The sequence below is a fragment of the Hippoglossus stenolepis genome, chromosome 18 (genome assembly GCF_022539355.2).
Source record: "Hippoglossus stenolepis isolate QCI-W04-F060 chromosome 18, HSTE1.2, whole genome shotgun sequence".
Taxonomy (NCBI): Eukaryota; Metazoa; Chordata; class Actinopteri; order Pleuronectiformes; family Pleuronectidae; genus Hippoglossus; species Hippoglossus stenolepis.
This window is the reverse complement of record NC_061500.1, coordinates 12,345,993-12,363,545: the sequence shown is the minus strand read 5'-3', so window position 1 is coordinate 12,363,545 and position 17,553 is coordinate 12,345,993. Positions and strand designations below refer to the sequence as shown.

The following is a 17,553-nucleotide window of genomic DNA, read 5'->3' as shown; positions in this document are numbered from 1 at the left end:
TGCTGACACGTTAGATACACTGTGCCCCCTTCCCCCCTCCTTTATGTCGTGGATAGTGTTTTGTTACTGTTGTTGTTATTGTTGTGGATGTTGTCCTGTTTCCTGTTGTTGTTGTATTGCCTGTTGTCTTTTTGTTTGTTAGAATGCAAGAAAAAGAAAAATTATGAACAGTGTGGCCAAAAAATAAATATATGCATAAATAAAACATCCTTATCCAAAGAAAACAGCACCAACAAAACAAAGGCAGGACTGTCTCTGGTGCAGGCTTCCAACACATGTCAGTTTATAATAATGTTTATGTAATAACGACGTGAGGGATGTTGAACTGAATATCACACAAATTTGAGATGAAGTAAATATATTATGCAAACACTTGCGCGCGCATCCCGTGACACGTGACGGGGGGGTGGAACCGGGTTCATTGGCTGCTGGACTTTTCTCACAGTAGCTGAAGTTACAACCTGCAGAGACTTTGAGACACTGGTGACAGCGAGAGACCACTTCGGCTGTGAGTGTGTGTCAGTGAGTGTGTGTCAGTGTGTGTGAGTGTGTGTTTCCTCTGCACCGGAATAACAACATGTATAAAGTTGGCTCCTGTCTCCGGGGACGCGCTCTAATGGGAGCGTCCCGCTGGCGACCGCCCGGCTCGTCCGCAGAATTCCACCTGCCAACTGGTGAGTTACCATGGAGACCAACCATATTCTGCTGGTGTGTGGCGCTGCCTCAGAGAACCCAGATCACTGGTGGGGTTTTATTCCCTTTAGAAATAAATCAGCTGCGGTTTAAAGTCAAATATCAATTTAACATTACACCCAAGTGGCTACAGTTATATAATTAATATAGACTATAGTCCCGAAATAAATCCCACCTTCATGAAGTTATAATTATATAATCGAGGGCTCTAAAATGATTTTTTAAATATTGATGAATCTGTTTCGATAATTTTTTGCAACTTTTTCGCAATCACAACTTTATGGAGAAACAAGTGACTTCTCAACATGCCTCATGTTGGCTAACCAACTGTCCAGCCCCCACAGATGTTTAATTTAATTTGATTAACTATCAAATAATATTGAAGCCAAGTCTGCCATTTCTGTTAATAGGTTGACAAAATAGTTGTTATTTTTCTGTTGAATGACTAATGGTGTCAGCTCTTTTTATTAAGTCCACCAAAGAGGTTTTGTTTTCATTGTTGTTTTTGCTTGTTTGTTTGTTTGTCAGCAGGATTACAAAAAAATAAAAATTATGAACTGATTTTCATTCAAAGTTTTGGAGGGATGCGGCATGATCAGAGGAAGAATTCGGTACATTTTGTGGCAGATCTTGATTTAAAAATCATTTTTTAACCATGGCGAGATTGGCTATAGCCTTGGCAGCAGTAATTTTTTGTTGTTGTAAAAACTGTGTGTGTTCGTGGCCCTGCTAAAATGTATTGTGTCATCATACTAACAGGTGTTCACATCTCTGTATAATAGGATCTCTCTTGAATCGAAATGTCTCTGAAACAGTTTAAACAATAACTGAACATCATTCATGGATCTCATGTTGAATTGTTGTTCTGTTAGAATCATGGCTTAAAGTTCTTCCATCACCGGGATTGATTTTCTGATGTGATTACTCCTGAAAGGCGTTGTTATCTCAACCTCACAATATAAACTTTCCATTACAATGGTTTCACAGGTGCATTATATCAGAAAGCATCCCCCAGACACCTCCCCACAGACATCCCAGAGATGCCCCCATGCAGTTTCAAACCAGAGGAATACAAGGTAAAAGCAACATCCTCCCAACATCACCACGGCGTCTCTAGCTCTTTGACAAACTCAGCATAAAGGAAAACAAAAGATAAACACCCTGCCTAAACCGTGACTCCTTTTCTCCTGTTTGTATTTTGTCTCTGTTCAGGGTATGTCCAAAGAGCGGATGATGGAGATCCGCCGAAAGAACTGCAACCCCATGATCATGAAGGTTACCTCCTATAAGAAGCCAGTGTTTGTCCACCAGGGACACATGCAGTGGCTGTGGGACGTGGACGGGAAGCGGTATTTGGATTTTTTTGCCGGCGTGGCAACAGTCAGCGTGGGCCACTGCCACCCGTAAGATCATTCGTTCTTTACTGGGTCACGAACTGATAGTAGATCCATTCATCCATCCATTATCTATACCGCATGTCCCCTTGAGCCCAGTCTGCATGCAGGATGAAGCTGGAGAAGACCCACACAGACATGGGGAGAACATGCAATCTCCACACATAAATAAATAAATAAGAGTGGTGTTGATGTTATATGTGTCTTATTTCTGACGTCTGTATGTACAGGAGAGTAACGGCAGCTGCAGAGCAACAGTTGAAGAGACTGTGGCATACGACCAACATCTACGTCTACCCTCCTCTGCACGAGTACTGTGAGAAACTGGCCTCCCACCTCCCAGATCCTCTTAAGGTACCTGTGTGATTCCTGATTTTGCTCACTTTACGTGTGGATCCAGATGTACTGTAAAATAAAAATGTTATTCCCTTTGTGTTTCCCTGTCTAGGTGGTATATCTGACCAACAGTGGCTCAGAAGCCAATGACCTGGCAATGATGATGGCTCGACTCCACACAGGCAACTTTGATATCATCACTTTCAGGTACAAGTCTTGTGTATCTTGATTGTAATAGTAATAGCTTGACATTACATAAGATTTAAATAACATGACTTTTATAGAAGGTTAATGATTAAAATGTATGTGCAGTGTTTTCATTGTAACTATTGGTTTTACATTGGTTTGTTCTTTCCAGTGATTCAAGTAGACTGTTATTTGAGGCGCGGAAGCAGCACACACTTGTGTAAACACACCGAGTAAACATTAGATTACAAGGTTGATGATTCCAGCTTCTAATCAGGAATATTAAAAATAAATGAATATATATATATATATATATATATGGTATAAATATTCTCACATTCATTCAATATTTTTGAATTGTTTTTCGTCTTCCAGAGGATCTTATCACGGTGGCAGCCCACAGACCATTGGTCTTACTTCCAACGCAGCATATAAATATCCCATTGCCGGTGCTTCAGGCTGCACAAATGTATGTATGCAACAATGTCTTACAATGAAATAATAATAAATTTGCACTAAACTTCCCCTGTATTTTTACAATGATCCCATAGATTCATCTGAAATATATTGTTTTATGATGATATCTTTGCGACTGCTGCTGCTGTCAGGTTGACCCAGCTGATCAGGTTTCTTCCCTTTGAACAGACCATGTGTCCCGATGTGTTCAGAGGTCCCTGGGGAGGAAGCCACTGCAGGGACTCTCCGGTTCAGACCATCAGAGACTGTGGCTGTGCTCAAGGTACACAAACACGTGCACACATGGCTCAACACACTCGCTCTGTTCTTATAAAAAGGGGGAAAAAAAGATCATGATACATTACAGTCATGTTTGCATTAGTCCTTCAAATCATTTACCACACTTTCATATAATGTCTTCATGCATGAAGATAAAAACATGTCTAGAGGTTGTGTGTATTTTTATTGAATTTGAATTTAAATGCAGCACAACATCCATAAAAAAACTGAATCTTTGGTTTGACTGAATACATGACTTTTGCTCTGTTTTTATCCTGAAAATGAGACAAAAGAAACTCTAGAAGTTCCTGTGTAAAGTTCACTGTCTCCTGCTGTCGATCATTTACCTCTGTTACCTTTCACCTTTGGCCATTTTCAGGAATTTTAGTTATAGTTCAGCAAGTGAGTTTAACTGGAAAAGATCAGAATATCAAAACGACTGTATACACAATACAAACTGCAATCAGCTGCAATGTATCAATATAAGTCAATAACAGCCATGTTGATCTGTTTTATATTGTATAATATAAAACAGCAGTAGGGTTAGTTAGGACAAAATTCAAGTTCCTCTCCTGGCATTGTCGAAACATCTAAAAAGTCATCTGTCACTAGAAATTTAATATTCCATCAACACATGATATTTAAATGGCTCCACCAGTCCATCATCTGCTCGCCTGCAAAACACCTCTGATAAAACACACAACCCTGTTTATTTTTTGAGGGATTCAGGCATACGTGTTTAAAACACACTCCGAAGACAAGAGAAAAGGCTATTTGTATCACTCTCCACCGCACCAACAGTACAAGTTAGGCTTCTGCTTTACAATGTCAATGAGTATAGAGGTTTTCTCATCTTTGCCCTTGCACTCAAATAGCCCCTGTTTGCTCTTAAATTTGCATGCTAATGTGTGTGCTAAATGATATAAAGGTCTTGTTTTTGTTCATCCCACAGGTCATTGCATGGCAAATGAACAGTACATCGGACAGCTCAAAGAGACGTTTGCTACCAGTGTCCCAAGTCGAATTGCTGCTTTCTTTGCGGAGCCCATCCAGGTACCACGTTCTGCTGTGGAGCAGAAATATGGTGTTGGAATTATAAATACTGCTCACAGCTATGTCTGCTTCAGATCTGTTGCTTTAACACATTGAATATTACCATTTTTTACTGCATGTCATATACTGTTAGCAAATAAATACACAATTGCACTTACTGAGTATATTTAATCAGTAGAGTCTTCTGTGAAGTGTATGTGTTGTTTAATTTGGGATGTGAATGTGTTTGGTATATACAGGGAGTTGGAGGAGCTGTGCAGTACCCTAAAAACTTCCTGAAGGAGGCTTATACACTTGTGAGAGAGAGGGGAGGGGTCTGCATCGCCGATGAGGTAAAATACATCTATTTTATTGATATTTTTAGATGGTTTTTCTATTTACAATTTAAAATTTGTATTTGTATTTATTCAAAATATACTATAAATTTGACTTGCTTAACAGATCCACATTTAGAAAAAAAAATTACATTTATTTATATGAACAGTATAGGAGTAAATCTTTGGGTTTGGATTATATTATCATCAAATAACTAACCATAAAGTTAATATAAAAATATAGTAGCAAAATATTCCCTATTTCCCATCCATTTGACACAAATCAATATTTTCATTAATTTGAAAACTTTTTTTTCTGGTAACCTGGCAGATTTAAGTCCCACATTATTTTTCATTGAGGGTCTGTTTAGATTTAAATCAACAAAGAAATATCTGCTCCATTAAGTTCACCAGGTATTTCTTAACTGGTGCAAGTAGTTTACTGTGGGTTTTTAGAGGTTTTTCCCTCTAAAGCTGCCTGTTGCTGCTGGAAATAAGGCTAAAAACAGCAACAAGGCGAAGTTGGTATATTATGCCAAAAGGAAGGGCCTAAAAAGCAAACCCCATATTGCAAGGCTTTTGAATACAAGGTGCTAATGGGCTGCTGGGGAAAGTTTGTGGTGTTGTGCTGTACACAAACTTTATAATTTCCTTTGCTTCTTCAGGTGCAGACTGGATTTGGACGAACAGGAACCCACTTCTGGGGTTTCCAAGGTCATGACGTCATTCCTGATATGGTTACGATGGCGAAAGGCATCGGCAATGGATTCCCAATGGGAGCTGTTGTTACAACACCAGGTGAGATAATCCTGTGAAACATAAAAACCCTGCTTACAACTGTATTGTGCATAGTGTGTTGTTAGTGTAGGTCGGCAAGATGAACGGTTTCTGTTTGGTTTCCCAAGTAAGGATGAATAATGCAGCTTTATTTTGTGAGCTGAGAGTCGGGCCTGAATCAACAGGCTCCAAACAACAGCTATTACTTCACTGCTGGACAGATTAATTAACAATGAAAAAAGATTAATTGTAGAAAAACAATTTTAACTATCTGACGTTAGGCAGATCAAATATTATGCTACAGTTAAAAAAATATTATCATTGCATCTACGCTACCAGCCAAGGCGTACTTGGTAACAAAACTGCTGGGGCGGTCAATCATGCTGTTTGAGCTTCCTGCCAAATACTGCAACACTGCGACACGATAACAACCCCCACCACTTGTGAGCATTGTGCACTGCTCTCTTTCAAGACTCGCCAATACAGGACAAAGCTGGCCTGGGACCAGCAATTACCCAATCACCAGATTCAGTGAGCCAGCTGGAGTGAACAGCTTCATGTCGTCACCTTACTAACCGACCCAGTCTGATGGCAAAGCATGGGGACGTAGCAAGGGGATGACTCCAGGGATAAGCCCATTATCCTCCGTTCTGGAGGGGAATGGAGGAGCCAGGGGTCGAAGCACAGACCTTCTAGTAAACCTCTGCCCTACACAGGGTCCACCAAGACCTGAGCAGGCCCCACCCTGCCCTCCCAATCCATTTGTTTTCAGTCACTGTTGAAGGCTACTAGATATGTGGGACGAGCTGTGCGTGGTGACTGACATCTGCCTGCATGTGCTCGGGTGAGCTGTCCAGGCCTCTGGAACTGTAAGAAGTAAAGTGAAAACGTCTGCAAATAAGACAGCGACAGTTTCATTGGTCAACATCATATCTGGCATTCTATTGGTTAATTTTACAACCAGCATGAGCAGAAGCAAGCCCTAGTGAGAAGGATTCAACTGTAGCACAGGACATTTGTGCAAAAGTGCATGAGAGGATTGGCTATGTGAGAGAGAGATCATCCTTTTGAGGCAGAGCTTTGCAAAATCTGAATGTGAAAGGAAGAAGAAGTGCTCTCATAATGAAATAGGAGTGAATCTCCACATGACTCACCACTGATGATGCACAGCAGTTGCATATGAGCACCAACGGCATTAGCATCAAAGTGCACAGGCTATAGAGAGGCTTTGTGACACTAATCCCCGAGCTGTGATGGTTGTATTTAGATTAATAATGAAGAAAACACCACGCTGCCGACAGGATCAATCTGTTTTGCTTATTTCTGGTTGCGAATGAGTGATTATAGGTTGTTCCTTTTTTTATTTGTTAAGGTAGCAAAGTGCTGTCGCCCTCCTAGTAATCAACCTTCAAATGACTTTACGCAAAGACCCACACTGATTTCTTTTTCATTTCTCTCTGAAAGTTTACTTGATGACCCCTCAGTCCACCCATTTTTTATTTAGATTTGAGATGCAAAGTGAGAGCTGGTGACTGAAAAATAAGAACATAGGGTGGAAAAAAGGGAATGCAGATCCAAGGAAATTAAGTGAATGTCGAAATAAGACAGGAACCAAGAATCACCGGAAAGGAACTAAATTGAGGAAGAGACACAGGGAAGGATGCATCAAATATTATCATACAAACGATAAGGTACACAAGGAAATGAAAAGTCCATAAAGAAAAACCAAATGAGTATCTCCAGAGTTCGTCAGCGTAGTTAGCTCAGAGGGACAGCTCCACATGAAATAATCGTCGATGACACTTCAGTGATCATGAAGAGATGATGCCTTCACAAATTATTTGTATGTAGTCAGAGCAAATATATATTTTTAGAAGAGTTTTTAATCCGAAAGCAGCGGTGGATGAAGGTATGAGCTTGTTGGTTCATGTGTTTTCCAGAAATCGCCGCCTCATTTGCCAAGGGCGTTCACTTCAACACGTTTGGAGGGAATCCCATGGCCTGTGCGGTCGCTTCATCAGTACTTGACGTAAGAATTCATCTGGTCTTTCTACAGTAGACCTGTTGATCGGCACAGGATGCAACTGTTTGAAAATACAAAGCTTCCTTATCACTTAAGCACAATGAATTATACCGTGTTTATCTCTTTTACGTAACAGACAATCAAAGAGGACGGCACGCAGCAGATCAGCCTCAACGTGGGCACATATCTGATGACGGAACTGGCAAAGCTCAGAGAAAAGTACGAGATTATCGGGGATGTCCGTGGGAAAGGCCTGCAGATCGGTGTGGAAATGGTCAAAGACAAGGTATTGAGATTGTTACAGCAGTGACACACTCACCTCCGCTCACATGTTTGTGTAATGTGTGCTGCTGGGGGTCATGGTTCAGCAGTGACCCAGTTAACCATTAGCCAGACCAGCGTCTGGAATTGTGAAAAGATCTATCCCAGTTGCAATGACTGCACTACTGGTTTTCTAACGCGTTTCTTTTTGATTCTGTTAATTGTATTTAAAAGAGTCTGCAAGTGATGGAATCATTACAGAAACATCTGATAAAATAAGACTCCAGTAAGATTTAGTGTTATTGTTGAGGCCCCTGTTCTGCTATCATACCGTATCATTGTTGTTAAGGATGCTATTTTGACCAATGTTCCTCTTCTAGTTTTCCTGGGTTTGGCAGATGGCATCATGGTTTGTGATGCAAACTTCATGACCTCTGTAACTGCAGTATTTACTGCCCAGAGTGGTGCATATATCAGTGGTTAACACCACAAAAGTAGCAAGTAGACGTAATGATAATAATACATTTTATTTATAGGCACCTTTCAGAGCACTCAAGGTCACCTTACACGGCAGAGATAAAAACACAACAAAAAAACAATGTATCAAAACATCAAGAAACTAAATAGAATGAACAGTGAATAAAAGATGTAGTTTGCAAAATGGAAGACAATCAAACAGAATATGCCTGTTTAAAAAGTAAAGTTTTCCGATGAGATTTAAAATGGGGAAAGAGTCAATGTTGCGAATGTCTGGTGGTAGAGAGCTCCAGAGGCTGAAGGCTCTAGATCCCATGGTGGTCAAACGGGCAGGTGGTCCAGTGAGGTGGATGGAAGAAGAAGACCTGAGGGTGCGGGAGGGTGTGTCCATGTGCAGGAGTTCAGAAAGGTATAGAGGAGCGAAACTGTGGATGGCCTCAAAGGTGAGGAGCAGAATATTAAAAACAATGCTGTGTTTGACCGGGAGCCAATGAAGCTGCTGAAGGACACGAGTGATGCGATTAATGGAGGGGGTTCTGGAAATGATGCGAGCAGCAGAGCTCTGGACTGATTGAAGTTTATGAAGACCTTTGTGAGGGAGACAAACAAGAAGGGAATTACAAGTGTCTCATATGTGTGTATAATGACCTATATGAAACACAGGAAACTTTCAAATGTCAACAGTCACGTTTTCTGTTGTCGTCCCCAGGCCAGCAGAGACCCTCTGCCTCCTGATGAAATGAATATGATCTTCGAGGACGTCAAGGACATGGGGGTCCTGATAGGGAAAGGAGGAGTATATGGACAGGTACCAGCCCTCACCTTCTGTATTTTTTATTCGCTGGGTCTGCATGTGGTAAAAAAACACACCCTTGTCAGAAAGCTAGTTAAAAAAGTCTCGTGTTTTTGTTTATAGCACGAAAAACACCAGCAGCTTAGTGATGAATATCTGTTGGAGAAAAACACATTTTTCAAGACCTATGCTTTATCTTTGAGAACATCTTTTTCTGTAAATTCAACTACAATTACAGCTTGTTGTAAAATGCAGCTCTCACAAGTATTCAAAGTCAATGACAAACAAAGAACAACACTAAATTCAAGAACAATCAATTCATTACTGATATATTTATTTATGAATTACTTCACCCTTTATCGTTCCGGCTGATGTGATGCTCTGCCGTCAGTGTGAGAAAGAACAAGGCCCCTCACCTGGTCAAACACTGTCCTGCTCATCAGTTTCTCTGCTATTTAATAATCGCTTTCTTTATGGTTCACCTTTACAGACCTTTCGTGTCAAACCCCCCATGTGCATCACGATGGAAGACGCCGATTTCTTCCTGGCAGTTTTTGATAAGTCCGTCCACAACCACATGGAGAGAAGATGAACGCCATTCTGACCCTCTGAAGAAGTGAACTTCTCTTGAACTTTTTTGAACAATGACTAGTAATTATAATTATTATAAAAGCTCAATACATGACACAATAACTCATTAATTAAATGAGAAAATAAATCTTGTACAGCACATCTTCAGAAAAGTTCTTTTGTGCTTTTCTGATCCACTTAGGTGTAACAATATATTATAATTAGTGAACACTTTTCTGATGAATGTAATAACAATGAATATGTAGGTATTTTGTATAGGCTCTGTCTATTTCTGGTATATAAGCTAAGAACAGCTTTAATTATCTTTTTTAATCCAGTTGATCCCATATATATATATATCATATTCATTATCTTGCAATAAAATGTATTTTTTCACCCTATTGCTAGAAAATAAGTTTGTTTTCTTGAGGTAACAGGGTAAATATCTTATTTTACACACTGGCGAACTGTGGAAGGTTTACCCCGCCTCTCGCCCAATGTCAGCTGTTGTTGCTCCTTAAGCAACATCACAGCAGAAACCGCTTCATTATCATTAATGTGAATGCTCTGTTTCTGGTTTGGAGGGAACAGGTTTAACTCGGCTGCAGCAGCAGGAGTGGAGCCATGAGACACAGTAAAACGCTCCTGCAGCCCGTCCTTGATTTGGTCAATGCTGACTTTTATTCATGGCCATAAATCTACAAGTGTAGCTGGTGACGCTTATGACGTCTGCTGGGTATGTCATCATCTGATTTATCCAGCAGGCCTTCATTTATCAGTAAAAAACAATAAGACATTTTGGGAGATTGATGATTTTAACACTAGTCTGCAAACCAACAACTATAAATATGAAGGTGATACAACAGCACGTGAGGGTACAGGTGTATGTTATGTACAGGAATAGCTAATAACAGTTTATTGTTGGTCAGAAACATTTATGGAAATCAGTCCAGGATTGTTGTATAAATACCAACATGCATCATCACATTTATTTCCATAATGCAGTACAGAGCTGTTCATGACAGAAAGAGAGATGGTTTTTCAAAGTGTAAGGTATCTGGGTATCAGTGTTTATGTTGGGACGTCCTGTGTGGGTTTATCTGTACAGTGATTCATAAGTTACTGTGAGAGGTTGTGGTTCATTCAAACCGGGAAGAGTCAATCTCTCCCACATATACACAGTCATCTCACCCAATATGTTAATTGAGTATTTAAAAATAAAAACGATTCTCTCCACTAAAGTCCACTTTTTGTTTCATCTACCTCCTGAGAGACGTTTCATTGAGTTTCCAGCGTCCCTGCTGGTTAAAACTCTTTCAGCTTCATCTGCCCGGATTCAGTCGCGTTATCTGCTCTTCTTCTTGTCTTTTTTGCTCTTGCTCGCGGCGCTGTGTGAGGCGTTTGCAGAGAGAGCGGTGGTGTGGCCGCTAGTCTTTAGGTGGTCAAACAACTTGTTTCTCGTGGGGAACTCGTAGTTGCAGATCCCACAGCGAAGGTTCGCTTCCTTCTGGAGGTGGAAATAGGGATAAATAATTTAGAAGTTTGGACACAGATACACGTACTGATCATTATATGCCAGTAGGGGGAAGTGATTGAATTGATAAGAAAAACACAGACCTGGACACAGACTGTAAAACCCTTTGTGTTTTATTGTACTAACCTCAGGAAACTCGTCTCCTCCCGTGTTTGACTTGACATTGTTAGTTTTTTCTTTTCCTCCTCCCTTCTTTCCTTTCGTCTTCCCAGAGCTGCAGATGCAACATTTGAAATGGCAGATGAGAAAAAATCAGGTTCTAAACTGAATCGCAAATATTATCACATTATGTAACTGTAAAACAACTTGTGTTTTCCTGGATGATTTAATCCAGGGATCAACTGTGTAACAAGACCCCTTATTTCTGTGACAAGCTGTTACTTGTCGTGACAAATCCACAGGTGATTATCCTGAGTGTGCCTGTAAAACAAAAACTGGAGATGTTGCATAACCTGGACTGACCTCTTGACTTCTGTGGGAGGGGGGTCCTCCTGCTCCTCAGGCTCTGTCGGGTCTGCAGACGCGTCGGGGACGTCTTCCTCGCACGTGGTCGGCGTTGGTTTCTCCTTCTCCTCCACTTCCTCTGGAGCGCTCTTCTGTGGAGGAGGAGGAGAGCATGAATAGAGAAAAGAAGAAGCTTTTATAAGAAAGGTTTACTCCACAGTCATAATGAGAACAATCATTTACTTTATTTAATAAATAAACAAACAAATAAATAAAAGACTCACGGGTACGACTTCCTTCTGTTTCCTTTTCCTCTTTTGTTTTTTGGACAGCCTGTGCAGGTGGAAAGAAAAATGTCAACAAAAATAAGAATGAAAAATAAGAATTAACAACAAGTTGTTTTTTTTCTACTATCACACCCAACATTAGCGACATACTTTTGCCTTGGCTTTTCTTCCTCCTCCTCCTCCTCCTCTTCTTCCACCTCTTCCGGGTCATTATCCTCCTTTCCTCCCTCCCTCTCGGTGCCGTTCAAACCAAGTGAATCCTCTTCCTGCTTCAGCTGCTGCTTTAGCAACGCCACCATCTCCCGGTGCTTTTTGGATTTTTCATGGTTTTTCATTCTGGAGATGGACAAAAACAAATTTAAAAGCATTAAAAACAATGACGTGAATACTTGCAGAGTCATTAAAAAGTAGTACGGACATTCCTTCATTAAAAAAGCTAAAGCTAAAAAATAAATCTTCAGCAGCTTCTGAGTAAGTTTATATGATTTTTACTGCTCAATTGTGTTTCTTTCCATGTGGCTTTGTTAGTGTCTGCATGTGGGTCTGTGTTTGAATACATAGGTCTTGTTATTTATTTAATTTTCAGCATCATACTGACAGGGACTGCAGATGAAAACTAGCATGTGGCTAAATCTTGTGGATTTGCATTTGGTTGCAGAACGTCCGGCAACATTGACGGCCTCTAAATGTTTCTAATGTTTCTCATCTATCATCCAACTCTCATAAGCTGCTTGTTGCACCCGTTTGTGTCACTCTTTCCATTGATAGACGCTTTTAACTTTGCAGGAGTCCTTGCGATGACAGATTTCAGTTCTCTCTTTAAGGTTGTCAGTAGGATTTAGGTCAGAACTGATTACTGGTTTGAATAAGTCCATCTTTACCATTTCAACCACACCCCTGCAGCATGAAGGAACATTTCCATTTGGACTTCAAACTAACTAAACAAACTAACTGCACTTTAAGTCCTACATGGTTTAGTGTGCTTCTTATGGCCCCGACTGAAACCACCACTTCAGATACCTCAGCCTGAAGCTCTTTATATGTCCCGAGTGGTGTTTGTTATTTCTATCATATTGAGTTAATACTTACACTTTATGACTGTGACACTTATTAACCATGTAACAAACTGCTCCTTTTTGAGTGAATGAAACTACTTGAAACAGGGATTTAAAGTGGTTTCATTCACTCAAAAAGGAGCTGTCTTGTCTTTACCATTTTAAATAAAAAATATATAAAAAAGGTTTTGCATGGTGAGTTCAGAAGACAGGAGGTAGGTGGGGTGGGTTGGTGGATACTCACGCTTGATCTGATTTGAATAATTTGTCACAGGCCGGGCAGTACAGGTCGTCATAATAATCAATCGCCAGTTCGTCTCCATCAGGCTGGTCTGCATCTGTCAATCATATATATGCATTGGTTAAAATATAAATTTCAAATCTGTGAAAATTTCTCCGAACAGCAGCAGCTTGTCTGACGGTTTATGCCAAATATGACCTGATTCCCTGAAACTGAGACATAATAAACAACAGTTCACGGTGTTTAAACACAGAATACTGAGCCAAAGATCCTCAGGCAGGGATCGACAGGCTGTTCCTAAATCTCAGTCGACTTTACAGGTCACAGATTTTGGGCTGTATGGAAAAGTAGATTGAGATGAGATGAGATGAGCACACCGCAGCAGACTGGTGGACACGGTAACTATGAATTTGCCTTGAAGGTGAGCGGCCTTTTGCAGTCAAGTCTCCTCAGCTCTAGAAGTCCCTCGCCCAAGGATATGAAGATTCCAGAATCAGTGCCATTTTTTCAAAGTCACTTTTTAAAAACATGTTTTTTTTTTGTATTGCCTTTTATTAGTCCTAATACACCGATTTTTTTAACTACACATATTAGATTTTTGTGTTATGGTATTAATGCTCTATTGTACATTTTATTACGGCACTATTTTATTCCCTGATCTTATTTGCTTTAGTCCTGAAATGTATTAATCATGTTCCAACCACAATATGTAAAGAACTTTGTGACTGTGTTCTGAAAAATACAGTGTAAATAATGTGTATTACTATTTTTATTAATAACAATAACAATAATAGTATATTGTTACTGTGCTTTCTGTTCTTTTCTATTTAGTTGAACAGTCAACAGTTTACAGTGTATTAGCCTTGGAGCTGGTTTTATATTAGACACAAGAGGAGAATGGGCGTCCTGTGGGAGGCTTCTATTCGTAGTTCTGCCTCAGATTTCTCCAGTTGAAATCCTCCCACAGATCCCACATGACTACTAGAATATGCTTTCATTTTATTCCCCACAGCACCGTGTTTACTTTCTTTCATTTACTTTGCGATACGAGTCATGGTGTTTAAGTCCCCTTTGTTTCATTAGTGAATCAGATTTTTTTCCCGCTCAGTTTCTCTTTGTGTCGTTTCCATCACTGTTATAAAGAACTTGGGTTGCAGTGAGCAGAAGGTTTTGCCGTGCGGACGACTTTGCTGGATGAGCATTACCAAGAAGAATCCGACGATAACAGCCAAGTTCTCTTCACTCTACTGTCAGCAGAAAAGTGTAGGAGAAACGCACCAGCAGCTGATACACCCCCTAGTAAAGTTTGGTGAAAATCTGTCACACACAAAAAAACCCTGTTCTGTATGCTAAGCCAGCATGCAGGGGAATAGAGCTTGAATCTCACACTCACTGACCTCCTCCCTCTTCGCTGTCCTCTTCTTCACTCTCCGACACATCTCCAAACTCCTCTCCGTACTGAGCCTCCATCTGCTGCAGCTCCTTCTCGTGTTCAGACATGGCCACCCAGCTCTGCTCCTTGTACTCCTCCGCCAGTCTTTGGAGCAAACAACGAAGTGTTGTGAGCATGAACAAGAAGTAGAGGAAAATAAATGTCACACTCACTTAACTATCCAAGCACTACTCACTTGGCCTGGTTGAGCTTCTGCTTCCGCCTCAGCTCCTCCACCTTCTTGATTTTCTCGGCGTTCTGCTCCTCCACCAGCTTCCTGTGGGCCTGCACGCGGCGGTCACGTTTGCGAACGAAAGACACCAGCTGTCGCACCAGCTCGTTGCGCTCCTTTCGAGCCTTGTCCCTGGTCTTCTTGTTGTCCTTCTCCATGGCCCTCTTCTCCCAGCGGTTGGACGCCTGTCTCGTGTCGTACTCCTCCTTCCAGGCAAAGTTTTTACGAGTGCAGAAACTCTGCCAGTAGCCGTAAAACACGTGCACTACCTGTGATATGGAAACAGAACCAGAAACAGTTGAATAAATTAGTAATTAAGTTTTTGTATAAAATAAAATTTAAAAAAAGGAAGAACCTTTAAAGGGAAGTATTTTAGGTGTGGGGTTAACTTACGGTATCATAGTCACTGTTCGAGTCTCCAAAGGGAGGAAACTCCTCGTCTTCTTCATCTTCTACCTTGACGTGCTCCATCTCCTCCTTAACAATAGACTCAAAGAGATTCCTGTAAACTGTGTAAAAACCCTAGGGAGAGAGAAAGTAGACAAAAAAAAAAAGACAGAAAACTAGATGAATAAATGTTCTGAGATGCAGGCAGGATTTCTGCCCCCATATTCCTGAAGGATGAAGAGTGTGCTGTCGTTAAGGTGGTGCCCTCTAGTGGTTCTCTTTGAATTTAGACAAAAAAGAAAGTTCTGCCTGGGATTCATCAAATACTTCCTGTGTGTAAATAGAAAATAGAAAGATAGAGTGGCTCGACGTTATGACGTGCCACGAAGAGGACTGGACATTTTATAAAGTGAAGTAGAATTGTTTGTTCACCCACCGTCCTGCAGCTGACGTGAATATGGGCTTTAATCAGCCTTTTGATAGTGTCATCTCTCCTTTCTCTTATTGTTAACAAGTATCAGAAGAGGACAGACAGTCCGACCTGTTATTAAGGTGTGTGGTGCCAGAATCCCTGGGTTACTCTGACTTTTGAAATAAGACGATGTCAAATCAAGTTGTGTCGAGCATTTTTTTAGAGGTTGAGATTACATTTCAAGGTTCATATGCTTTAAACGCTTTGGTAGACCGTGAGCAGCTGGTAGAATATTTCTCTATTCTTTAGCACACTGTGCAACAAGATCCTCACACATGAGCACACACTCACCTTGTCATCATCTCCATAGCCAGAATAACAGGTGACTGTGAAGTACTGCAGCAGGTCAATACTGTCGTCTTCATAGTCTCCACTCACTCCTCCTTTCAGCAGAGCCTCCCTGTGGTTATCATACCTGCAGAGACAGGAAAGGACCCACAATGCTACAGTCAGCACATAACACAGTCAAGATCTACTGAGTCAAGAAGAAGGTTGAGAGATTCTTTTCACATTCAGTGATGGAATACATTCGTACGCACCAAGCTCGCTCCTGTGGATCACTCAGGACATCATAAGCCGCCTGAATCAGCTTGAACTTCTCTGCTGCGTCATCAGAATTGTCCAAGTTTTTATCTGGAAAATTCAGAGGGAGACCAGAGTTGAAAGCGTCATAATGTTAAATTGAAGCAAGAATTAAAGTGGGAAAGTGTAAAGGAGGCACCAGCACAGGACAGTTTCAAACATTTTTAAAGAGCAAGAAAGGATTAATTGTTGCAGACAAGCAACCAACAACTACAACTATTATTATTTTCATTATAGATTATTCTACTGATTATTTTCCAGATTGATCATTCTTCTACAAACTAAATTTCGACCAGGTCGACATCTTCTCAAAGAATGAGGGACAGTGTAACTTCTGATCCTGCAGAAGTACAGTTTATCATCATATACAAGAAAGACAATACAATCTCACATTTATGAAGCTGAAACATGAAAATGAAGCTTCAAAATAGTGATTAAAACAAATAATTAATTATACAGATTAATAATCCGCCAATCATCTATTTGCTGCAGCTCCACATTCAATTCTGAGCTCAATCGATGGTTATTATCAACTTGTCAGCTTCACTTTAAGAGGCTGTGTGTATAAACTACATTTGTCTGACAGGTACAGTCTCCTGTCTTCAAGGAATGTGAAATAAGCAGCTGTATTAATATTCACGAGCACATTAAGAGACTTTAAACTGACCCCAACATGTTACAATCACAATACAACATCTCTCCATCCACAGCAGAGTCTACGATCAGCCTTTGTTTCTTTGCCGATATTGTAAACGCCTCTCAGATCCATCACAGATGCTGACATGTTGAGTCGAGCACTCACCTGGATGCCATTTCAGCGCTAGCTTACGATACGCTTTCTTCAAATCGTCGTCTCCCGCGTCTCGCTTCACGCTCAACACTTCGTAGTGACACTTCATCTTTGGATCAACTGTGGAAACTAAAACCTGTCTGTGAAAATAAAAAAAAAGCACTCGTTGCTCACGTTGTCCCCGGCGAGGCTAACCTTAGCATTGAGCTAACTGCGGCGTGCTAGCAGCCGGACAGCTTCTCTAGTTTGTCTCCGAAGGGACCCGGAGTTCTCAGGTGAAAGTGACACTAGTGTAATATTCGCCTCTTACATATTTAAATCTCTGCGATGTTCATATAAAAACACAACAGCTTCTACACGCTGTTGTTTCTCAGCGGCTTTTAGGGACCAAAAGATCTGACACACACGAGATCTGAGAGGTGCCGGTAAATCTCGCGAGAATACATGTTCTTCTATTTCGAATTGCGGTTGATTTGAGGCTGTAA

At 40.7% G+C, this 17,553-nt stretch overlaps 2 protein-coding genes across 2 annotated transcripts; one reads left to right on the top strand and one right to left on the bottom strand.

Moving 5' to 3' along the window:
* Nucleotides 1-406: 406 nt before the first annotated feature.
* On the top strand, nt 407-10,381 carry agxt2 (alanine--glyoxylate aminotransferase 2). The gene is made up of 14 exons (XM_035184476.2): nt 407-674; nt 1,681-1,769; nt 1,906-2,096; nt 2,318-2,441; nt 2,536-2,630; nt 2,985-3,078; nt 3,255-3,348; nt 4,297-4,397; nt 4,637-4,729; nt 5,377-5,509; nt 7,429-7,517; nt 7,648-7,797; nt 8,959-9,057; nt 9,533-10,381. Exons 1-14 carry the CDS (start codon nt 578-580, stop codon nt 9,632-9,634), a joined length of 1,551 nt encoding a protein of 516 aa, XP_035040367.1. The 5' UTR covers nt 407-577; the 3' UTR covers nt 9,635-10,381.
* A 186-nt stretch (nt 10,382-10,567) lies between these two features.
* Nucleotides 10,568-17,513, bottom strand: dnajc21 (DnaJ heat shock protein family (Hsp40) member C21). The gene is made up of 12 exons (XM_035184475.2): nt 17,081-17,513; nt 16,236-16,329; nt 15,988-16,111; nt 15,231-15,359; nt 14,802-15,106; nt 14,571-14,710; nt 13,177-13,270; nt 12,028-12,213; nt 11,875-11,923; nt 11,609-11,742; nt 11,273-11,360; nt 10,568-11,119 (listed from the first exon to the last, which is right to left on the bottom strand). Exons 1-12 carry the CDS (start codon nt 17,175-17,177, stop codon nt 10,958-10,960), a joined length of 1,602 nt encoding a protein of 533 aa, XP_035040366.2. The 5' UTR covers nt 17,178-17,513; the 3' UTR covers nt 10,568-10,957.
* Between the last annotated feature and the right edge of the window lie 40 nt (nt 17,514-17,553).